The 25554-nt window shown below is 38.9% G+C and overlaps 1 protein-coding gene and 1 long non-coding RNA gene across 5 annotated transcripts in view; one reads left to right on the top strand and one right to left on the bottom strand.

Annotated features, from left to right (window-relative positions):
- ZBTB8A (zinc finger and BTB domain containing 8A) overlaps positions 1–25554 on the top strand; it is a 66997-nt gene extending 41443 nt beyond the window's left edge. For all 4 annotated transcript variants that reach the window (XM_025447320.3, XM_025447322.3, XM_025447321.3 and 1 more), the window contains 3 exons: positions 10262–11082; positions 16046–16215; positions 21457–25554. In XM_025447320.3, coding sequence (XP_025303105.1) covers positions 10263–11082; positions 16046–16215; positions 21457–21789 — 1323 coding nt within the window. In that variant the 5' untranslated portion in view covers position 10262 and the 3' untranslated portion in view covers positions 21790–25554. The remainder of the gene's footprint in view (positions 1–10261; positions 11083–16045; positions 16216–21456) is intronic.
- On the bottom strand, positions 517–17598 carry LOC112660018 (uncharacterized). Its single transcript, XR_003136642.3, has 4 exons — positions 17485–17598; positions 12699–12888; positions 7434–7535; positions 517–1738 (listed from the first exon to the last, which is right to left on the bottom strand). It is a non-coding gene; the product is annotated as an uncharacterized LOC112660018 (long non-coding RNA).

The raw sequence follows: 25554 nt of genomic DNA, 5'->3' as shown, positions 1-25554 counted from the left end.
CCAACTCATATTGGCTTAAGAAAAATGACATTTATTGGGTCAGGTAAGTGAAAAGTCCAAGGATGGATACAGCTGAAGGCATGGCTGGGACTAGGGCTGGGGTTGGTAAAAGGCAGCCTGTGGCTGTTTTTGTGAATAAAGCTCTATTGGGACACTATCATACCCATTGCTTCTCCTATTGTCTGTGGCTGCTTTCATGCTACTGTGGAGAATTGAGTAATATAGTGGTGAAGCTGAGGAGGTGAGAGAGACATCTGGCCCACTGTGATGTGTATTTTTCCTGCAAAATCAAGCAATTCTCCAACACAAATTCAACTTACTTCTGACACTATCTACATCGAGATGGCATCAGATTCACAGGTTAAGGGCTCAGTCCTACAAGCCTGCCTCCACTGGATATGCCCATCACTGGTCCAGGTTGTCACCTGTGCTTCTGACTGACCATAAATCAGAGGACCCCCCCTGCCTTGGGTTCGATTAGTTTGCTTGAGTGGCTCACAGAACTAAGGAAACCAATTTACTCACTAGATCACCAGTTTATTATGAAGGATATTAAAAGATACAAATGAACAGCCAGATGAAGAGATACATAGGGTAAGGTCCCAAATGTGGGAACTCCAGACCCATGGAGTATGAGGCCAGGGCCATAAAAGTGGATGCGTTCTAGTTTACCAGGCTGGAAGCTCTCAGAACTCTGTCCTTTTTTGTTTTGTTTTGTTTTGTTTTATATTTTATTTATTTATTCATGAGAGACACAGAAAGAGAGAGGCAGAGACATAGGCAGAAGGAGAAGCAGGCTCCATGCAGGAAGTCTGACTCGGGACTCAATCCTGGGGCCCCGGGATCACTCCCCGAGCCAAAGGCAGACACTCAACTGCTAAGCCACCCAGGCATCCCCTTTTGGGGTTTTTTGGGGGGCTTCATTACATACGCATGATTGATTAAATCATTGGCCACTGGTGACTGATTCAACCTCCAGCTCCTCCTCCCTTCAGAGGTTGTGGGGAGGAGCTGAAAGTTCCAACCCTCTATTCTAATAAATTGAGTCTAATGGTTGGTTTCCCTGGCACGCCCCACCCCCGCCCCTGCATCTTAAGGACATTAATAAAAATTCAGCTGTGGTTGAATGGGACTTACTGTGAATAACAAGACACCCATGGCAACTTTATGGCTCTGAAGTGATTTCAGGAACTATGGATGAAAGACTAAACATTAGAACAAAAGATGCTCCTATTGCTCTTACTGCTTAGGAAATTACAAGGCATTTGGGGAACTCTGAGCCAGGAACCATAGGTGAAGTCCAAAATAAATATTTATTACAACTAATAATCTCATAGCTCCAAGCCCTAAAATATTTCCTGCCTGGCCTTTTACAGAAGAAAAAAAAAAAAATCACTTGCCTAGGGAACAAAATGATGTCAGGAGAATCAGGCCTTTCTCTTTCTCTGCTCTTCTTTCCTCAGGGTTGGTCCTTTCTCATGTAGGTGCTGTCATGGTGGCAGTACATCCACAATGTCTAGTTCCCGGCTTTCATCCTCAGAGAAGTGCTCTTTTCCAGTTGCTCCAGTAAAAATGCTAGGTTCATGTCGACTGAACCTCTTTTGTTTGCCTTGTTCAGTCCATCCATCCCCAAGCCAATAGCTGGCTGTGGGAATGCATTGCTCTGATTTGTCAGGTCTAGATCACAGGTTGGCCTTTGGAGGGATGAGTCAATTCAGTATCTCCCAAACCATAGGACCTGAAAGAGGTGAAGGGATGATCCTCTTAAGAAAAGTTGTGGACCAATTACCAGAAAAAAAAAGTATTGAGTGTGAAGAGAGGGGAGTCAGAATAGAATAGTCAACAAAAGGGAAATTGTATAACAGGCTGATAAACTAAAACATCCACCAAAAGAATGAAAATAACAGCTTTTAAATAGGGGCACCTGGGTGGCTCAGTGGTTGAGCATCTACCTTTGGCTCAGGTCATGATCCTGGGTCCTGGGATCAAGTTCCATATCAGGGTCCCTGCAGGAAGCCTACTTCTCCCTCTGCCTATGTCTGCATCTCTCTGTGTGTCTCTCATGAATAAATAAATAAAATCTTTTAAAAAAAAAACAACAAGAGTTTTTAAATAGCTACAGCTTCTGTTAATACAGAAATAAATATTTTTCCCTTTTACCAATTCATTTTGAATCAAGATTTTAGGTCAACCATATAAAATTACTATTTTTATTGGTCAAAACTGTTAAATATTGGCAGTTTTTTTTTCTTTTTTTTTTTAATATTGGCAGTTTTATGCAGCTTGTATTTGCTCTCTAGGGCTGTTATAACAAAGTACCTTAACCTGGGTTGCTTGAAACAACTGGAATTTATTCTCTCAGTTCTGGAGGCTAGAAGTCAGAAATTAAGGTGTTGGCAGGGCCATGTCCCCTCTGAAGGCTCTAGAGGAGAAACCTTCTAGCTTCTGGGGACTCCAGGTATTTTTTGACCAGCAGTTGTGTGACTGCAGTCTCCCAACTGTAATTTCACCAGGATTTTTTTCTTCTTTCCTCTCCTTTTCTTTTCTTTTCTTTTCTTTTTTTTTTCCTCTCTTTTTCTTATAAAGACACCAGCCATTGGCTGTAGGGCTCACTGGATGTAGTCCAGTGACCTCATCTTAACTAATTCTTTCTGCAAAGACCCTGTTTCCAAATAAGGTTACATTCTGAGATTCTAGGTAAACATGAATTTTGAGGGAACAAGATTCAATCCACTATTACTTCAACCTCACATTATTGGAGAATTGAAAAAGCAGAACATTTGTCTTTTCAGTCTCTGAGTAAGTATAAAAACAAAGGTAAAGAGTATTCTAGGAATGCAGAGATCATTCAACACCCAAAATATGTAACGTATTATTTTAACAGACTGTTGTGGGTTGAATTGTGTTCCCCCCCCAAAAGATATGTTGAAGTGCTAACCTGTAGTACTTATTTGGAAATAGGGTTGTTGAAGATGTAATTAGTTAAGATGAGGTCATATTGGAGTAGGGTGGACCCTTAAGTCAAAGTTACTAGTGTCCTGGGGCTCCTGGCTGGCTCAGTCAGTAGAGCATGTGACTCCTGATCTCAGATCGTGAGTTTAAGCCCCACATCAGGTCTAGAGCTTACTTAAAAAAAAAAAATGGCTGTGCAAAATGACTAGTGTCCTTATAAGAAGACATTGTGAAGATACAAGTAGAGAGCTCCTTATGAAGACACAGACACACAGAGAAGGCAGCCATGTGAAGACGGAGACAAAGATTGGGGTTTTGCTGCACAAACCAAAGAATGCCTGGAGCCACCAGATGCAGGAAGCAAAGGATTCCTCTCCCGCAGGTCTCAAAGAAAGCATGGCCCTGTTGACACCATGATTTCAGATATCTAGTGTCCAGACCCTGAGACAATAAATTTCAATTGTGTTGTCACCCAGTTTATATACTTTATTACAGTAGAGCCAGGAAACAAATATACAGATTAAGAAGGAAAAAACATAAATACCAAATAAGCATTTTAAAAAATTTAGCACTCATTTATGATAAATACTTTTAGCAAATTGGAAACAAAAGGATACCCATCAAACACCTGTCCTAGACATCATTCTTCATGGTGGCATTTTAGGAGCATTTCTATTCAGCCAATGAGCAGTTGGAAATAAATTTGACAAAATTATGCAAGATCTTAATAAAGAAAATAAGGAAACATTACTGAATAATATGCAGGAATGCCTAAATAAAGGGAGAATTATACCATGTTCATGGATGGTAAGATTCAATATCTAAAGATATGAATCTTCCCATAAATAAATCTATACATTCAATTCCAAAATAAATACCTATAGGGTATATTTTTTTCTCTTTAGTGAAGCTTGATAAGCTTATCCTAATATATTTATATGGAAGAAGAAGGAGATAATTAGATTTTTTTAATGTTACTTGAAGAACTAGGTGTAGGAATACATTTTAAAGTTTGGTAATTAGGGATCCCTGGGTGGCGCAGCGGTTTAGCGCCTGCCTTTGGCCCAGGGCATGATCCTGGAGATCCGGGATCGAATCCCACATCAGGCTCCCGGTGCATGGAGCCTGCTTCTCCCTCTGCCTGTGTCTCTGCCTCTCTCTCTCTCACTGTGTGCCTATCATAAATAAAAAAAAAAAATTAAAAAAAAAAAATAAAAAAAAAATAAAGTTTGGTAATTAATACTATGAAGTATTGATGCAGAGATAGACAAATTGACTGACTGAATTGAAGGGATAGATCCATGAATTTATGTAAGCTGGATGTATAACAGATAGCATTACAGATTAGTGGGGAAAGGATACATTGTTCAATAAACAGTGCCAGAAAAATTGACTATCCACATAAAAAAATTAGAATACCATGCAAAACAGTGGATTAAAGCTCTAAAAGTGAGGAACAACTTTGTTTTTATTTTTTAAAATATTTTATTTATTTATTCATGAAAGACACAGAGAGAGAGAGGCAGAAACACAGGCAGAGGGAGAAACAGGCTCCATGCAGGACGCCCAATGCGGGATTCCATCCTGGAATCCATGATCCAGGATCGTGCCCTGAGCCAAAGGCGGCCCTAAATCGCGGAGCCATCCGGACTGCCCTATTTGTTGGATATTTAAAGGATACTTACAGGGACCCTGGGTGGCTCAGCAGGTGAGCATCTGCCTTTAGCTCAGGGCATGATCCCGGGGTCTGGGATCGAGTTCCACATCGGGCTTCCTGCATGGAACTTGCTTCTCCCTCTGCCTATGTCTCTGCCAATCTCTCTCTCTCTCTCTCTCTCTGTCTCTCATGAATAAATAAATAAAATCTTTAAAAAAAAAATAAGAAAGGATAACAGAATTGCCCCTATTCATCACCCCCTGCCAATATCACACCCTTTGTTGTGTGACATCACAGTTCTTCCCACTAACAGAACAGGTGTTTCTTCTTTCTTGACTTCACATTTGGCCATGTGATTTGCTTAAGACTATTATAGTAGGGTAGATGTGACGGTGTACCAGTCATAAGCCTAAGCCTAAGAGGCTTCATGTATTTCCACTTGGTCTTTTGTGCTTTTTGGTATTGTCATGGGAAGAAATTGGCCAGGCCAGCCAACTGGTCCCACGAGGAAGATATGAGATCATGTAGAAACACAACCACCCCGGACAAGCTGCCTCCATCAGCTAACTCCTAGGTATGTAAGTGGGCCCAGGCAAGATCAGCAGAGCTGTCCTAACAAGTCCAGCCTAAATCAGCCAACCCACAGGCTTGTGAGATAAATACTTACTGTATCACATTATTTTTTGTAGTTCATTTTTGTACAGTATTGGTTAGCAACATTGTAATGAGCAAGCAACTTGCTGATAACGGTCAATAGACATTAATTGTTTAACCCACACAAATAAAAAATGATATACCATTGTATACTTGCAAGATTGGCAAAATTAAAAAGCCTAATAATAGTAAGTACTGACAAAAATGAGAAGTGGTAATCGATACATACCATTAGTGGCAGCATACACTTAAATATCGGGTAACATGGTCTGGTCATTCTGTTGCAAGTGTAAGTCCCCTGGGTGAGGCATCCAGGAAAACTTTTCTTTTTCCCCTGATCAAAAAAGAAGACAAGGGACGCCTGGGTGGCTTAGCGTTTGAGCGTCTGCCTTTGTCTTGGGTGTGATCTCGGGATCCGGGATCGAGTCCCGAGGGAGCCCGTTTCTCCCTCCCTCTGCCTGTGTCTCTGCCTCTCTTTCTCTCCCCCTCTCTCTCTCTTTTTCTCTCTCTCTCTCTCGGTGTCTCTCATGAATAAATAAATAAAAATCTTAAAAAAAAAAAAAAAAAAGAAGACAAGCTGGGTTGGTAATTGTCTTTTGTCTTTTCAATTCTTCCTGCCAGGAATGTGGCTATCAGGCTGGAGATGAGGTAGCCATCTTACAACACGAAGTGTTTTAATTTCACTAATTATATCTTTCATATATTAAGTCCATTTGGTTCCTCCTCAAACCTACCTCTTCTCTTTTCCCCCCTAGTTTCTTTTCTTGTGGATAATAATAAAACAAAGTAAAAGGAGAATGGCTAACATTTATGAAATACTTATTGCATGCCCAACATCTAGTTTTGAGTGTTATGTGTACATCAGCTCATTCAGTCCTCACAATAATCCTATGAAATAAGAGCTATTTTCTGTTCCATTTTACAGATAAGGAAATGAATACATAAGTTAAATAAATTGCCCAGGTTCACACAGCTATTAAGTGGTAGAGCCATAATTCCAAATCCAGCTACCTGGCTCTAGCATTTATACTCATAACCATATGCTACTCTTTATATCTTTTATCTCTTCGGCCATCTTAAACATACTTACTTCATGGTCTATTAGATTTTTATTCTATTTTCTTTTTTTTTAATTAATTAATTTATTTATTTATGATAGTCACACAGGGAGAGAGAGAGAGAGGCAGAGACATAGGCAGAGGGAGAAGCAGGCTCCATGCACCGGGAGCCTGACGTGGGATTCGATCCTGGGTCTCCAGGATCACGCCCTGGGCCAAAGGCAGGCGCCAAACCACTGCGCCACCCAGGGATCCCTTTATTCTATTTTCTAAAACTGTTGGTGTTCTGATTCTCCTATTCTACATGCTGATTCTTCTTTATAAAGAACAGTGTCAAAAAACAACAACAACAGTGTCCTTGTATGTTTTAATATGTTTGATGCAGGGCAGCCTGGGTGGCTCAGTGGTTTAGCGCCGCCTTCAGCCCAGGGCATGATCCTGGAGACCCAGGATCGAGTCCCATGTCAGGCTCCCTGCATGGAGCCTGCTTCTCCCTCTGCCTTTGCCTCTGCCTCTCTCTGTCTCTCTCTGTGTCTCTCATGAATAAATAAATTAAATCTTTTAAAAAAATGTTTTTGATGCACGTTCAACAATACCGATTGAGCATTATCATGTGCTCAAGTGCTGCTCAAGGAGCTGGGAATACATAAGTAGGCAGTCTCAGCTCTCCTACTTTAAATTCTAGTAGGAGAAAATGGCAAACAAATAAGAGGATAAAGAATGGGAGGGTGTGATTAGATAGGATGGTAAAGGAAAGTTCTCTGATAAGGTGACATTTGAACAGGGACCTGAAAATGTGAGAATGTGAGCTATGTGAATATCTGGGAGAAGAATTCCAAAGCAGAAGGAGTAGCAAGGATAAAGGTTGCACAGTAGGAACAGGCCTTGAATGTTCAGGAATGAGCAGAGGTCTTTGTAGCTAGAATGCAGTGTTGGAGGGATCGAGCAGAAGAGACGAGGGCAGAGAGATACCTGGATGGTGAGGATGTACATCATGTAGGGCCTTTGAGATCGTAAGAACTTTGAGGTTGGATGGGGAGCCTTTGGAAGCTTTTTTTGTGGGTCATAAGCTCAAAGATGGTATTTGAAACTATGAGACCAGATGGACTCACCTAGGGAATGGTGTAAGTAGAGAAGAGGTCCCAGCCCTGAGGCCTGGGGCATTCCAGCTGTAGGGGAAGAAAATTTTTCCTTGACCTTCTTCCTGGCTGGGTCTGGAAATTAAACCAACAAAGACAAATTGACATGAGACATGCATACAAATTTACTTAACATAAGTTCTACACAACACAGAAGACTTCATAAGGAAATGAAGATCCGAGGAAGAAATAGACCTAAGGATATTTCTATGCTAGGTTCGAAGCGCCAGCAGTCGTGGAGGAGTAAGGTAGGTTAAGGAGTAGGAGATAAATTTAGTAAACAGGGAAGCTCAGCTCAGCCAGTTTGTTCAGATTCTTTTTAGCGTCCCTTTGTCTCCTGAGATAAGGATGCTCTTTCCTCTGGGTATAAGGACAGTTGGGGGTTATTTTAGTTGTAGGGGGAAAAGGAGGGGGGTATCAAAGTTACCTTTCTGCTGTTTTCTCAAAGTTCTTCAGTTCAAAATATTCAGTGTGCCAAGGTGCCATATTTTGGGGTAGGATACCATGAATCCCCTAGCACTTAGAGCTTAGGAAAATGAAAAACCGGCAAAGGACTGAGAAGGAGCGGCCAGCCAATGGGAGAAGAACATGGAGGAGTGGTGTCCTAGCACCAAATGAAGAAAGTGTTTTAGGATCAAGAGAATGACCCACTGCATCAGTAAAATGAAGACAAAGAAATGACTGTTGGATTTGACATGCAAGTTACTAATGATTTTTTTTTTTAAGATTTTATTTATTTGACAGAGAGCGTGAGCATAAGCAGGGGGAGCAGCAAGCAGAGGGAGAAGGAGAAGCAGGACCCAGGGATCACGACCTGAGCCAAAGGCAGACATTTAACTGACTGAGCCACCCAGGCACTCCACTAATGATATTTTTTGAAAATTATTTTGAAAAAAAAAAAAAAAGAAAATTATTTTGATGGATGGGGATGAAACCGATATAAAGAGAACGGGAGAAGCAAAGACAGGAAATGAAAAGAACAAACCAAAACTCTTTCTAATCTGTTGGCTCAGGTCATGATCTCAGGATTGTGGGATCGACCCCCACATTGGGCTGTTACTCCCCCTGCTTGTGCTCTTTCTCTCTTTGTCAAATAAATAAAATCTTTTAAATAATATATAAATAATTTTTTTTAAAGTTAGAAGATAGTAGACATAATGATGGTATGATATTGAAAATGATCCATTTTTATAAAGAGGAATGATTTGGAGTTCAGTGTAAGCAGAGATTTTTTTCCCCCACCTGCCTTAGGTCCTTAGAGCACTCCTCCTGAGCAGTTTTGCATTTGCTTCTGTGGAACCCACAGAAGCCCAGGACTAATTTCCACATTAAATTTTCACTTTGAGGTTTCCCACATCAAACAGGTAAAATAAATTTGGATTCCAGAACCTCAAAAAGCACAACCTTGGGTTTGATATCTCACCTAGGTACTTTTTTTTTCCTTTTCCCAACAGAAGCCTCGCAAGATTAACTTTGTTTTTCCCAGGATTTATTGGGCAAAGTTTACTTTCTCCTCCTCCTCCTCCTCCTCCTCATCCTCCTTTCTTCTTCTTCTTCTTCTTCTTCTTCTTCTTCTTCTTCTTCTTCTTCTTCTTCTTCTTCTTCTTCTTCTTCTTCTTCTTCTCTTTTTCTTCCTTTCTTCCTTTCTTCCTGTCTTCCTTTCTTCCTATCTTTCTTCTTTAAGGTTTTAGCCTTTAGAGGATTCCAACTTGTTACTGATGAAAATCCAAGTCCCATATTGCTGCTCTGGCTCTGCTCCTTCACTGCTGGCACCTAGGGATTTCTCATTTTCTTACAAGACCATACATTTAAAACACAGTTTGGTTATATTTTAAGGGGTAAAAGAAAAAAAAATGTGGAGGGATGTGGGTGGGGGATGGGCAGGATGGGTGATGGGGATTAGGAGGGCATGCAATATGATAAGCACTGGGTGTTGTTTGTAAGTGATGCAGCACTAAATTCTACTCCAGAAACTCTACTGCACTGTATGTTAACTAAGTAAAATTTTAAAAAATAATAAAACAGTTCGGTTATATTTTAGCCAGCATCTCTAGAGATTTGTGGCAGGAGAGTTTCAGCCCTTTCTAGATCATCATTTTGTTGGAATCTGTAGTCTTTCCCTCATTCCTCACCCAGCTAATTCCTGTTCGCCTTTGATGTCCCAGTTTAAATGTTACTTCTCAAAGAGGTATCCCTAACCCTCTCCACCCCAGTCTAAGCTGGCCTACCCTTCTCTTATACCAACAGCAGCGTCTTTCTGTTTTTTGTATTAACAAGTCCTTTATGACTTCATGTGAGTGTTGAGTGCCTGATGCCCCTCTAGACTGAACACTACCTGAATGCAGGAAGCAAGTCTGTTCAGTCCAGCACGTAGCAGAAAGCCTGATTCATAGAAGATGCTCAGTAGGAGCACATGGGTGGGTCAGTGGTTGAGGGTCTGCCTTCCGCTCAGCTTGTGATTCCAGAGTCCTGGGATTGAGTCCCGTGTCCGGCCCCCCATGGGGAGCCTGCTTCTCCCTCTGCCTGTGTCTCTGCTTCATTCTCTGTGCCTCTCATGAATAAATAAATAAAATCTTTAAAAAAAAGATGTCCAGTAAAGTTTTATGACTGAACACATCATTGTCTGAAAATCACACAATTAATAACAGTACTAAGTGGTTTTCTGTGTCTTGGAGATGATGTTCTCTAAGAAAGTGGTTTTAGTGGAAACAAGGAAAGGTTTCTGATGGTCATTTCAGTTGACTCTGCTCGGAAAAGCCGTGTCATTTCGGGTTGGTAACCACGTGTTTTTTCCTCTCCAGAATGGAGATCTCCTCTCACCAGTCCCACCTCCTGCAACAACTGAATGAGCAACGCAGGCAAGATGTCTTTTGTGATTGCAGCATTCTGGTTGAAGGGAAGGTCTTCAAAGCACATCGAAATGTACTATTCGCTAGCAGTGGCTACTTCAAAATGCTCCTTTCTCAGAATTCGAAGGAGACAAGTCAGCCAACCACGGCTACATTTCAGGCTTTCTCCCCAGACACTTTTACGGTTATCCTGGACTTTGTCTATTCCGGCAAACTCTCTCTTACTGGTCAGAACGTCATAGAAGTGATGTCAGCTGCTAGCTTCCTTCAGATGACTGATGTCATTAGTGTATGTAAGACCTTTATTAAGTCTTCACTAGACATTAGTGAGAAGGAAAAAGATCGCTATTTCAGTCTCTCTGATAAAGATGCCAATTCTAATGGTATAGAACGTTCCTCCTTTTATAGCAGTGGCTGGCAAGAAGGCAGTTCTCCACATTCTCACCTAAGCTCAGATCAAGGGACAGGTATAATAAGTGGAAAATCTTGGAGTAAGTATAATTACCACCCAGCCCCCCAAAGGAATACTCAACAGCCTTTGGCCAAGCATGAACAAAGGAAAGATTCCATCAAAAAGTCCAAACATTTGAGGTTGTCACAGCCTTCTGAAGTTGCTCATTATAAGCCAAGCAAACGAGAAGCACGAGCATCAGATTCTTCCAGCCACATTTCCCAATCTGAAGAACAAGCACAAATTGATGCTGATATGGACTCAACTCCTGTTGGCTATCCATATGGTCCAGGATCTGATGTCACATCCAGAAGCTTTCCAGGTATCTAAAAACAGTCCCCTCAGTGAGGTTCTAAGGCTCCTATATAAATCAGTCTTATCTCAACATGTCCTTACTTTGAAGTGTTATGGGCAGTTGAACCAAGTGATTTTTTAAAAAGTCATAGTCCTCTAATGAAATTTATTTCCTAAAACATAAATTTAAATTTCTTTAAAAAAATAATAAATTTCTTTTTTTAAAAGATTATTTATTTATTTATGAGAGAGAGAGGGAGGGAGAAGCAGGCTCCATTCAGGGAGCCCAATGTGGGACTCGATCCCAGGAGTCCAGGATCACTCCCTGAACCAAAGGCAGGAGCTAAACTGCTGAGCCATCCAGGGTTCCCCAAATTTAAATTTCTAATTAAAAATAATATTGGCTAGGGGAGGGCAGCCCGGTTGGCTCAGTGGTTTAGCTCCGCCTTCAGCCCAGGGCCTGATCCTAGAGACCCGGGATCAAGTCCCACATCGGGCTCCCTGCATGGAGCCTGCTTCTCCCTCTGCCTATGTCTCTGCCTCTCTCTCTCAATCTCTCATGAATAAATAAATAAAATCTTTAAAAAAAGAAAATATTGGTTAGGGGTACCTGACTGGCTCAGTTGGTAGAACATACAACTCTTGATCATAGAATCATGAGTTCAAGCCCCACACTGGGAATGGAGCCTACTTTAAAAAAAAAAAAAAAAGGATAAATTTAATAACAGTCAAAACAATAGAGTTCTGAATTTCAAAGCCCAAGATTTTCCAAACTTGTGTCAGCAGATGATTAGATTACTGTTAAGCCTTTATAGCTCGTTTTTTTAAAAGATTTATTTATTTATTTATTTATTTATTTATTTATTTATTTATTTATTTATGATAGAGAGAGAGAAAGAGTGAGAGTGGCAGAGACACAGGAGGAGGGAGAAGCGGGCTCCATGCCGGGAGCCCGAAGTGGGACTGGATCCCAGGACTCCAGGATCATGCCCTGGGCCAAAAGCAGGTGCTAGACCGCTGAGCTACCCAGGGATCTCCTATAGCTCTTTCTAAATGGTTCAATCCCTAAGATGCGTATTTTCATTTTCTATTGTATTTTTTTCTCAGTATTCCCTCAGGAGGAGTATTTTTATACAGAAAAGTTAAACAGAGTAACCATGCATATTTACAAAGGTTCACAGGCCTAAGACCTAAAAGAAATGAGACTATATCTGATTTTATTGAGATATAAATACATAATTTAGGGCAGCCCGGGTGGCTCAGTGGTTTAGTGCCGCCTTTAGCCCAGGGCCTGATCTTGGAGACCCAGGATTGTGTCCCATGTTGGGCTCCCTACATGGAGCCTGCTTCTTCCTCTGCCTGTGTCTCTGCCTCTCTCTCTGTATGTCTCTCATTAATAAATAAATAAAATCTTTAAAAAAATAAAATAAATAGATAATTAAAAAAAAAAAAACATTTAACACACAGCCCATAACATTGACCTGGTAATCCTATGTGCAACAACAACCTGAGACATTTCATTTTTATGATAGTAGTGAAATGTAAAAAGATTATATAGGTTGTTGGTTTCAGCAGTACACCCCACACTGTCATAAGACTGTCGTAGAGAACAGGGATTAGAAATGCATGCTTTACCAGGAGTACCTGGGTGGCGCAGTCCATTAATTGTCCAACTCAGTTTTGGCTCAGGCCATGATCCACAGTTGTGGGATTGACCCATGCATCAGACTCTGCACTCAGCATGGAGTTTGCTTGAGAATCTCTCTCTTCCTCTCTCTGCCCCTCCCAGTGCTGCTCACACTCTCTCTCTCAAGATAAATAATTTTTTAAAAATCTTTAAAAAAAAGAAGAAATACATGTCATACAGTTCTGCCCCAATTAATCAGGTAGCAAACTTGCTTAGTACTTTACATGTGAGTTTAAAGGAGAATTATAAGATGAAACTGCTACAGATTATAAGATTCAAATTATACTTTTAAAATTGTTTTTATTTTAGGAAAATTTCAAACATACACAAAAGGAAAGAGAATAGTATAATTCACCTCCAGGTACCCCATACCCAGTTTGAACAACTTCCTATACATGCCAATCTTGTTTCATCAGTATCATTACTTCTTACTCCTCTCTTTATTATTTTTAAGCAAATACCAGACATCATAAGTTTTCATCTGTAAATATTTCAAAATGTGTCCCTAAAATGTAGTCGTTAAAAAAAGTGATGGTGCCTGGGTGACCCAGGCATCCAACTCTTGATTTCAGCTCAGGTCATGATCTCAGGGTTGTGAGATCAAACCCTGCCTGACTCCGTGCTAGGCATGGAGCCTGCTTAAGATGCTCGGGTAGCCCAGATGGCTAAGAGGTTTAGCGCCGCCTTCGGCCCAGGCGTGATCATGGAGACCCGGGATCGAGTCCCACGTCGGGCTCCCTGTGTGGAGCCTGCTTCTCCCTCTGCCTGTGTCTCTGCCTCTCTCTCTCTCTCTCCCTCTCTCTTTCTCTCTCTCTCTCTCCCTCTCTCTTTCTCTCTCTCTCTCTCTCTGTGTCTCTCATTAATAAATAAATACATCAAAAAATAAATAAATAAAATTAAAAAAAAATAAATAAATACATCTTAAAAAAAAAAAAAGATCTCTCCCTCTCTCTGCCCCTCCCCTCCCCTAAAAAACAAAGCAAAACTGAGACATGTGACTCTTGATCCCAGGGCTGTGAATTCAAGTCCCATTGGGCATGTAGCCTACTTAAAAAAAAAAAATTTAAAAAGGTGTCTTTAAAAAAAAACCTACAATACCATAATTATACCTAAACAAAATGGGAACCTTGGGTGGCGTAGCAGTTTAGCGCCTGCCTTTGGCGCAGGGTGTAATCCTGGAGACCCGGGATCGAATCCCACGTCGGGCTCCCCGTGCATGGAGCCTACTTCTCCCTCTGCCTATGTCTCTGCCTCTCTCTCTCTCTCTCTCTGTGACTATCATAAATAAAAATTAAAAAAAAATTATACCTAAACAAAAATAAGAGTTCCTTAACATCAGTAAATAGCCAATCTATTCACATTCCTGAGTTGTCACATAAATTTTTAAAAATAAGTTCGTTGTAGATAACATATTTTAAAATAATAGGCAACCAGCTAGATTTTTATTAATTGCATTTTCCTGTAGTAATAACCTGGGAATGCATGAAATTGTATCCTGTTATAGAGCTTATTGAAAGTCCCGCTGAGCTCTCACCATTGACCAAAGCATACGGAAAAAAGCAAATCAAAAGTAAGAAATCTCCGTTGCATTTTTAAACACCAAAAGAGTGATCTTTTCTCTAGATGGACTCTGTGCTTTTATAATTCTAGGTTATGTGAACCTAATTTCAATAATGAACAGCTGAATTTAACAGCTATTAAATTGATGAAGTTTGCCTCCACTCATAACTAACATCTTGAATACATGAGTTTTATTTATTTTTTAAAGTTTATATATATATTTTAGTAATCTGTGCACCCAACATGGGGCTCAAATTCACAGCCCCGAGATCATGAATCACAGGCTCTTATAACTGAGCCAGCCAGGCACCCCTTGAATACTTGAGTTTTAAAATAAATAAATAAATAAATAAATAAATAAATAAATAAATAAATAAATAAATAAATAAAATAAAAAATTAAATATATTTGACATTTTTCACCTTTAAAAGTATTATGAGTATATGAAAAGAAAAGGCAAGGAGATACAAATATGTAATAAAACAAATTACTTAAAAGCTCTAATATGAAATACTTTTGTATTGTACCAACAGTTCTTTAGTTTTTGTTTTTGTGGGGGTTTTCTGTATATCCAGTTTTAAAATCCAGCACTGCCTTTTTACGTTTCAAATCCAGTGACTCTGAAACACTGAATGACAAGGTGAGTGCGAAAGTTGAAATTTTTTCTTTTTTTTAATATTTATTTATTTATTTATTTATTTATTTATTTATTTATTTATTTATTTATGATAGTCACACAGAGAGAGAGAGAGAGGCAGACATAGGCAGAGGGAGAAGCAGGCTCCATGCACCGGGAGCCCGACGTGGGATTCGATCCCGGGTCTCCAGGATCGTGCCCTGGGCCAAAGGCAGGCGCTAAACCGCTGCGCCACCCAGGGATCCCTGAAATTTTTTTCTTAAGCTAATAGCCACCATGTGTTTTTATCTTTTTTTTTTTTTTAAGATTTTATTTATTTATTCATGAGAGACGCAGAGAGAGAGAGAGGCAGAGACACAGGCAGAGGGAGAAGCAGGCTCCATGCAGGGAGCCCGATGTGGGACTCGATCCCAGGACTCCAGGATTGTGCCCTGGGCCGAAGGCAGCACTAAATCGCTGAGCCACCCAGGGATCCGGAGAGCTGAAATTTACCCCAACTTTGTAAATGTATCAAATGCTGCAGTTACAGTTCTGGCCAGGATTGCATGAACAATCGAGTCTTCTTCCGTCTCTTTTTCTCCTGCCTTTCCAAAATTGGACTCACCAAATCCTTTGGGATTCTTTATGTTACTAGAATTGTTATGATTGGGGGCACCTGGGTGGCTCAGTCACTAATGGTGAGCCTTCAGCTCGAGTCATGATCTTGGGGTCCTGGGATCTAATTCCTCCTCGGGCTCCCTGCTCAGCAGGGAGTTTGCTTCTCCCCCTACTTGTGCTCTCTCTCTCTCTCTCTGTCAAATAAATAAATAAAATATTAAACATAAATAAATAAATAGGACGCCTGGTGGCTCAGTCAGTTAAGCGACTGCCTTTAGCTCGGGTCATGATCCCAGGGTCCAAGGATCCAGTCCTGCATCAGGCTTTCTGCTCAGCAGGGAGTCTGCTTGTCCTTCTGCCCATCTCCCAGCTCATTCTCTCTCTCAAATAAATAGATAAAATATTTATAAATAAATAAATAAATAAATAGAATAGAATAGAATAGAATAGAATAGAATAGAATTGTAATGATGAACTTTCCAGTGATTTAATCGAACTATCTCCTGACAGATGATCTGCCCAGGATGCGGTTCAAGTGCCCATACTGCACACACGTGGTGAAGCGAAAGGCAGACCTCAAGCGCCACCTTCGCTGCCATACAGGAGAAAGGCCCTATCCATGTCAAGCCTGTGGGAAAAGATTTAGCAGGCTAGACCACCTCAGTAGCCATTTTCGAACAGTATGTACATGATTTCTCATCATTTTACTTCTTAAGAAATGTGTGCATTTATATGCTTTCAGATCATCTAATTTACTGAGAGAAATCTTTTCATACAACTCTACCATATTAGAATTTCTTCCAACTTCATGGTTTTACTTTGTACATAATTTATACTTTAATACATATATATATACTTTTTATTCACCTTTGAAGCCTTGAATTAGGTGATACTCTTTTGAATATCCATTTTATTTAAAAATTTTAAAAAATACCCATTGTAATTAAAATTGAACATCTTTTTATATACTGGTCTTTTCAAGAGCCAAAGACAATGTAAGATAAAGATACCTGAATCTCGGGCAGCCCTGGTGGCTCAGCGGTTTAGCGCCACCTTTAGCCCAGGGCGTGATCCTGGAGACCCGGTATCGAGTCCCACGTGGGGCTCCCTGCATGGAGCCTGCTTCTCCCTCTGCCTGTGTCTCTGCCTCCCTCTCTCCCTCTCTCTCTCTCTCTCTCTCTTTGTGTTTCTCATGAGTAAATAAATAAAATCTTTTAAAAAAAAAAAAAAAGACAACTGAATCTCTAGGTTAGAGTCACCACTTCAGATACTCAGCATCTACTAGTGATTCTTGATTGCTTATCTGGTAGGATCTCTGTCCAGTTTCTACTTTCCGTCCTCTGTCTACATTACCCTATTTCTAGTCCTACATAGTCTCCTCAAGAAAGGGAGCAAGGTGGCCCATAGAGCCCATTCCAGAAATTGGACTGTCAGCAGTCAGAAAAATCTCAGGGAATTTGCTGTTCAGTGCTCTGATGGGCTACTAAGGTAAGGACTTTTGGAATTACTCTACTGTTCATCTTGAGACAAGAATGTTTTCTGAAATCTGCGTTCTATTACTTATACGTCTATTCCATTTATATCAGCACTTTTTGACTTTAAAGGACAGTGGGTCACTGAAGAAGAACAGAAATCACCTTCTTCAGTGAAGGTGTACATAATTCACCTTCTCCAGTGAAGGTGATTTCTTCATGCATTGCTTTTTAGTTAGCTATTTAGCAAATATATACTGAGCATCTATGTGCCAGCTCCTTTTCTCAGTGCTAGGTATCCAGCAGTGAGCAAAACAGACAAAATCTCTGCCTTCATTAACCTAATGAAGCTAGTTTTTTTTTTTAATTGAAAAAAACCTTTTATTATTATGGAAGCAATGAATATGCACTATAAAAACTAAAAATAAGGAAATAAAAATAGGGGATCCCTGGGTGGCACAGCGGTTTAGCACCTACCTTTGGCCCAGGGAGCGATCCTGGAGACCCGGGATTGAATCCCACGTCGGGCTCCCGGTGCATGGAGCCTGCTTCTCCCTCTGCCTGTGTCTCTGCCTCTCTCTCTCTGTGACTATCATTAAAAATAATAATAATAATAATAAAAATTAATAAAAAAATAAAAATACTTTATTTTCACCACCCAAAGACTACCACTCTTAAAATTCTATCACATACATATATATGGATTTTTTTTTTTAAACCAAATTAGAGGGCAGCCCGAGTGGCTCAGCGGTTTAGCGCCACCTTCAGCCCAGGGCATGATCCTAGAGACCCGGGATCGAGTCCCACGTCGAGCTCCCTACATGGAGCCTGCTTCTCCCTCTGCCTGTGGCTCTGCCTCTCTCTCTGTGTATGTCTCATGAATAAATAAATAAAATCTTAAAAAAAAAAAATTAGAGGGCAGCCCGGGTGGCTCAGAGGTTTAGCGCTGCTTTCAGCCCAGGGTGGGATCCTGGAGACCCGGGATGGAATCCCATGTCCAGCTCTTTGCATGGAGCCTGCTTCTCTCTCTGCCTGTGTCTCTACCTCTCTCTCTATGTCTCTCATGCATAAATAAATAAATAAAACCAAATTAAGTCATATTGTTTGTGCCTCCTCTCTTTAGTGAACAGTCTCTATCTACCTTTCCATCTCAATAAAATTTTATCTAACATCCAGTAGTTCAATTTCAAGTTTTCCTGTAATCCCCCAATATCTTTTATAACTGGTTTGTTCAAACCAATATTCAATGCAGTATCCTTTATTACCCCTCATTGTTAAGTCCCTTAAATATGTTTTTAAGAGAGCATAGTCTCCCAGCCCTCTTTTTATTTCCATAACACTGACTTACTGAAGATATCAAGACAATTGTTTTACAAAATACCCTACTTCTTGATTTCTCTGCTTGCTTTCTTTGGTGTCATTTAGCTTTTTCCTCTATACCTCCCCACCCCTGCATTTTCTAGAAACCAGATATTTTATCTAAAGGCTTAATGGAGGCGGCCTGGGTGGCTCAGCGGTTTAGCGCCACCTTTGGCCCAGGTCGTGATCCTGGGGACCCTGGATCAAGGTCCACATCAGGCTCCCTGCATGGGGCCTGCTTCTCCCTCTGCCTGTGTCTCTGCCTCTGTGTGTGTGTGTGTGTGTGTGTGTGTGTGTGTGTGTCTATCATGAATGAATAAATAAAATCTTTAAAAAAAATAAAAAAATAAAATAAAGGCTTAATGGATTCAAGGTAAATACTTTCAGCTAGAACACATCAAGGGTGAAATCGTTTGTCTCATAATGTGTCACATTAGGAGACATGTAATATCTACTAGACCCATTCATATTAAGATTGGTCACTAAACTAGGGTAATGATACCGTGATCCCACCATTATTCAGTTTTAGGTGCCACCTTATGATCAGAAAGGAATCTGTGGAACTATTTTGGTATTACGTATGTTACTATACATTTCCCCATCAACTGTTCATTTTATGGTATTAATTGTCAGTTGATAAACTCTGTCCAAATTACTGATTTTACTTGAGTTGTAGAATGATTTACTAATTTTATCATTTCTTCTATATTATTAGTTAGAATTCTATAAAGTAAAACTATCTTCTGGACAGCCCAGGTGGCTCAGCGATTTAGTGCCTGCCTTTGGCTCAGAGCATGATCCTGGAGACCCAGGATTGAGTCCCGCGTGGGGCTCCCTCATGGAGCTGGTTCTTCTTCTGCCTGTGTTTCTGCCTCTCTCTCTCTCTGTGTGTGTGTGTTTCATGAATAGATAAATAAAATCTTTAAAAACAAAACAAAACTATCTTCTATTGGGACTATTCAGTTACTTTGAAATACAGTTACTACAGGAGAAACAAGATAAATATTTAATTCTTTCCCTTTATCGATTATCAAAATAAAGAGTTGATTTAATAGCAGTTTTAAATGGTAATATGAATTTTTTCTGGCTTTGTATTTTTTAAGTAGCATACAGACTCATGAATTTTCACTGGTTCATTGTGTTTGATCTATAACAATTATTGCTCTTTTAGGAACTCAGATTTGGGGCAGCCCCAGTGGCGCAGAGGTTTAGCACCGCCTGCAGCCTAGGGCATGATCCTGGAGACCCTGGATCAAGTCCCACATCAGGCTCTCTGCATGGAGCCTGCTTCTCCCTCTGCCTGTGTCTCTGCCTCTCTCTCTCTCTCTCTGTGTGTCTCTATGAATAAATAAATAAATAATCTTAAAAAAAAAAAAAAGGAACTCAGATTTTCAGTTTTGTTCAGTGAGGATAATTTGAAGTTGGTTCTTGTCTCCCTTTGTCATAACTTCATTAAATATTCAACATAGCCTTATTCTCTGGCCCCCAAATTTCGGTAGGCTCACCTTGTATTTTCCCTATCACAAAACTGGAATCAGCTGTTTCTCAAAGGGCAACTTCTTTCCTTTTAATGGGGAGCGAAATTAGAAACCAAATTTTGGATACCTGGGGTGCTCACTATTGCTAAGGTGTCATTCCTCTTAGGTTATTCAATGGTTAGAGGTAGAAGATATATATTTTCTAAATAATGAGTTTGTGATGACATTTTCAATTTTAACATAGTGTGTTGCTTAATTTCTTTGATTGCATAATTGTATTGGAATTGATGGGATGGGGATAAACACATATCTGTGCCAGAACTTTCTAACAAAAACTATCACATATTATACCCATAACATTACTATCTGGGGAACAATGAGAGTACATTCAAGTTGTTTACTGATTAATATGTCAATAGTTAAGCAGAAAATTACTATACTGAATTGTAGTCTCATACATTTTCCTAGATATTTTACGAGACTGCATGCATTAGTTTGTCTTTGTTTTTGTTTTTGTTTTGGTGGCTACTTGGGTTTGTTTTGTTTTGTTTTGTTTTTTTGTGGCTACTTCCATACTGTTCTGATTTTATCTAAATGAATATGCCATAAATATTAATTTGACATTATAAAATTAATTGTAATGGCTTTTAGAGTACAACCCATAGTCTGCTCTGACAACAATTAAAGATGTTTATTAGTAACTATAATTATGTAATTATTCATCAGTTATAATTTTTTTCCAAAGCACTTCACACACATTAACTCATTTGGTCCTCACAACCCGAGTTGTATTCTCTCTCTCTCCCTCTTTTTTTTTTTTTTTTTTGTATTCTCATTAGTAATAAGGAAGTAGGCAGGGATAATAATAGGCTGATACATAGCAGAACCACCACACTTGTTGTCATGACCAATGTCCATTTTGATTGTCAGGCTTCTATTCTGTTTCGGTGGTGTCCATACCTTACTAATTGTTAAATATTTTGACTATCACCCTGGAAGCAGGTTTATATTGTTTTCAACTACTTGCTTCAAGGTACATGGCTAGTAGATGACAAAAGCAGGGCTAGAACCCAAGCCTTCCTGTTGCTAGTCTAGTCCTCTTTCCACAAGATAGTTCATTAATAGAAGTGACAAGTAAGCCTTCTATCCAAAAATATGTTTTGATAAATTTAAATTTGGGATAATATATTTTTCTTTCTCTAGCTGATAACAATAAACTAACATATGAAATGAGGTTTCTCCCTTCTCAAAATTAAGGTATATAAAGTCCTTAAAATAGTACATGTGATAAACTTAGTATTTGCAATTATTATTATTCTGAGAAGGTGTCCCTTGTTACCTCGGATATCAAAATACTGTTGGATTAAGGGATGTGTGACATTAATATGTTTTATTAATCATAAAAATGTTACAGCCATCATTTAGAGAAAGGTGTTATTTATTTGTGATGTAGATTTATCACCAAAACCTGTGATCTTTTTCTAATAATTAGATGTTAACTTAATATTAGTGCTTGGCTTTGGACATCTTAAGTTTATAAACTGGTACCTAGATATCCAACTGTGCTGCTTTTGAAAAATCCATTTTTATCACTGTCTCAATCTCTACACAGATTCACCAGGCATGCAAATTAATCTGCAGAAAATGCAAACGCCATGTGACCGATCTAACAGGGCAAGTGGTCCAGGAAGGAACCAGGCGCTACAGACTCTGTAATGAGTGCCTTGCTGAAGTGGGCATAGACAGCCTCCCCATCGATTTGGAAGCTGAACAGCATCTTATGTCCCCATCAGATGGAGATAAGGATTCCAGGTGGCACTTGAGTGAAGACGAGAATAGATCATACGTGGAGATTGTAGAGGATGGGTCTGCAGATCTGGTCATACAACAAGTTGATGATAGTGAAGAAGAAGATGAGAAGGAAATAAAGCCCAACATTAGGTAGCTGACATATGAACCAACAGAGCTGGCATGTCTGCAACTTACACTGACTTCCTGTATCTTTCTCTTTCCGTGGTCAGAGTCTGGTTCACAAATTTATCAGACTGATTTAACGGTAATGACCTAATATAACTTGCATGCTTTCTAAACAGGTCATTTTATCCATTCTGAACTTTGTTGCCCTAAAATATGTTGCTGCACTGGAAAGAAAGACCTAGCTTAAGTTGGCATGATGGATGAACAATTAATCCTCTTCCTTTTATTACAGAGTTACCTTTTTTCTTTTAATATTGAACGATCTACTTAGCAAATGTTTCTCAAAGAAAATATTTTAAATAAATTTACCACAACCAAACTTTATGTAAGATAATTTCAAGGTGTTCCAAAAACACAAACTACCAATACTGAATTTTCACAGGGAACCAGGTAAGAGCACATTTAAGGGTCTGGCACCCTACCTGACTGAACTAATAAGTCTTTCTATTAATTTCAGTTCTAAAACCACCTTTCAGTATCCCAATATCCTAGATATTGTTTTAGGATTATGGTAGGTGGCAAATCTAAAATATTTGAAACCATTCATAGTTTGATTTTTTTTTTGTCATTAAGTTAAAGATGACTCTTTTCTAGTCAGTATTGTTTTAAAACACACACACACACAAAAACCTAATGTAGCGGCAGATGGCAGATTACATACGGACATCATTTTCTAAAGCAGGAAACAAGTACTGCCTAAAAGTCAAGGCAGTTTGTGAAGATCTGTCAATATAATTAATTCTCTCTAAAGGAAAAACAAACAACAAAAAAAACCCAAAAATGATAAACAAGAAAATTGGAGGTTACCAGTTCTTGAGAGGAATTTCTAACATTTATTGTTCTTCTTTATTATTTCTAAAGTACTCTCACACATTTTCTCACCTAATCAGCAAGGTAAATATTATTGTCTCTAATTTACAAATGAGGAAATTAATAAGAAAGTTTAAGTGATGGGACTGATGATAGACAGGTTTTGACTTTAAACAGCCCTCTCTCCATATTGTCTTCTGAAGTGGCAAAGAATTGAAGTCAAACCTCACCAATCTGCAGTAATTAGAAAAAAGCCTATTAGCATTAGAAAGTATGAAGGAGGAACTTCATAATCTTCAAGAACACATAATAACTTGGACTAGAGTTATCCAAGAGTGCGCAGTGATGTCCCTACAGAGTCTACTGACATGTTTTTAATGTCAGATTATTTATGTGTAAATGTTATTATAACACTCTTTGAACAAGTTACTCTCTTACATGCTTTAAACATTTTTTTAATCTTGTTTATATAATTTTTCAAAACAAACTTTTCTCCTAGGATACAAAGGTGAATTGAAACTACCTCCCTGTAAGGGGCGCCTGGCTGCGACTCTTCATCTTGGGGGTTGTAAGTTTGAGCCCAAGTTGGGTGTAGAGATTACTTTTAAAAAATCTTTAAAGTTAAATAAACTCCTCCTCTGTTTGAATTATTAAGTATTCTAAAAGTACAGTTAAATCAGAGAAGCATTATTTTAGTTCAGAAGATAAAATCTGAATCCTGGAAGAACTGTCCTTACTGAGGGTTGCTACAGATTATTACAGTTAGGCTTGATATAATTTAATTTTGATAGAGGCTCCATGTATTATACCGTATTTCTAAATATCATGACATCCCTCAAGATGATACTTTTCATTTTATTTTTTTCTCTTATTCTTTAATTAATGATTGTCCTTGATACCGATTGGAGGACTAAAATGGTTAATTTCTAAAACATTTTTTACAAATAGATGAATAACCGTTTGTTTTTGTTTCATGGTACTTAATGCTGAGACCTTTTCAAGATTCCCCTGATGGTAAATTTCCAGTTGCTTCAAGACTGGATGGTATGAACCAAGTTCATTGTTTTCCCAGCATGACTGTTCCTGAATCAAGACTCTTAACAATTAAGTCATATCCAAATAAGGGAGGGAACACGTGTTGTTCTTTAGTCTCGCCAGATGGTAACATCTTTTAAAATTATTATATGAATTTTAGTCCATGGAGCCAATAGGAAAAATGAGTGATTGGAGCTTTATTCATGAGAATGAAGTAGTGCTTGCATGTGTATGCTCTAACGCACTTTAGTCTGTATCTAAATGTTCTCTTATGCTTCTGCATGCAAACATCAGCATGAATGTCAGCAAAGTCCACTGAACACAGTGCCACCAGCACCTGTACAGTTACCTGAAATAATGCTTCCTCATTGTTTATAACAAACATCAAGCTATTCCCCACAAAACAGCTATCAAGTTCATCAAACTAGACAGCATATCTGTTCTACCATTTTCATATCATAAAAGAACCTTTGTGACATGTTTGTAAGTTGTAAATAATAACCCCAGTTATCATATGTATCTAAGACATTAGAGACCAATTATTTCCTAGAGTGAGACTGTCCACTAATGGTTTCTGAGAAAACAAAAAATTCTTTGGCTTTTAAATATGAGGAAATGTTAAATAGGGGGATAAGTATATAATCTGTTACGATAAGCTTTATGCCAAGGATTTTTTTTTTTTAATATTAGCAAGATAGTGGGAGTTGGTCAGAACAAAGTTTGCTTTTAATAGTAAATGCTGTTTATCGGCTTCTGAAAACCCTTCTAACTCTGTGGTCCTCAAGAGTGTGTGGTGATGGGAAGAAGTTTTACAAAATAAAGCAACATTGCAGTCATGCCTAGTGGCTGGAGGAAGCAAAATGGAGTAGATCAGTGGTTTAAGAGATTTTTTTCTTTTTGACCCAAGAAACTCTTTCTTCAAATGAATTGTAGAGAAGCTCACCATTTAAGAAACTCTAAAATCAGAGGTACTCTTATTACCCCCTATGAGCCTTTCACCAGACACTCCTGCAGAGCTCAGGAGTGCAGCACTTAAAACCTTGAAACTGGGGAGCTTTTTGAATTCCTTTGAGCATTGGGGGGTCTCACTTCATTACCTCTATTACTCACTGTGCTTACAGGCTGGTAATCAGAGTGTCACATAGAGCAACAGATCACATCCTTGGTCTGTACAATGTTCCTTCTATAGTTACCATGTCTCAAAACTTTTGAAAAACAAATTTTTCAACTGCGTAATGGATGAAGAAAGTTTGGTGTGTCAATTAGTTAGGAGCTCAGAATTGAATTCATTAGAGTTACTGTGCAAAGTGAGACTAAGATATATTGAAATTTCCACTATTGGAGATACATATGTATAATCTCCTAAATTAAGTAATACTGTGGAAATGTCATACTATGGAAAAATCACTAAAAGCAATATAGTGTAAGATGTATTTAACTGGCAAGGGTGATAATAGGTGTTGGAGGACCAAACTTTAGATTATAAATGGAAAGTTCTATGTTATGTTATATTAAAGTGGATCAGTATTACTATTTATCACTTATATAGCATTTTATATTTGCAAAGTATTTAATAATTTTTATGTTATTCTTTACATATCTATGAAATAGGACAGTTATCTCACATGAAAGGTAAAGAAATTGAGGCACAGAATGGTAAAGCAACCTCCCTAAGGCAACCCAATGAAAAAATGGCAAAAATAGGAGTTAGAATGATCATATTTTCTGAATCCTAGCATATCAGCTTAATTCATTGAGGTGCATTGTGTATTACCCTATTTTATAAGATGCCTTTATACAAATAATAGTCAATTGTCTTAAAGTTGACGTCATTGTATGTGAGTAAATCCTATACAGAATAAATATTATGTAAAGGATGTGACTTTAA

This window comes from Canis lupus, chromosome 2 (assembly GCF_003254725.2).
Source record: "Canis lupus dingo isolate Sandy chromosome 2, ASM325472v2, whole genome shotgun sequence".
NCBI classification, from domain to species: domain Eukaryota; kingdom Metazoa; phylum Chordata; class Mammalia; order Carnivora; family Canidae; genus Canis; species Canis lupus.
The sequence above is the reverse complement of the archived record's forward strand: the minus strand, read 5'-3'. Positions and strand labels throughout refer to the sequence as shown.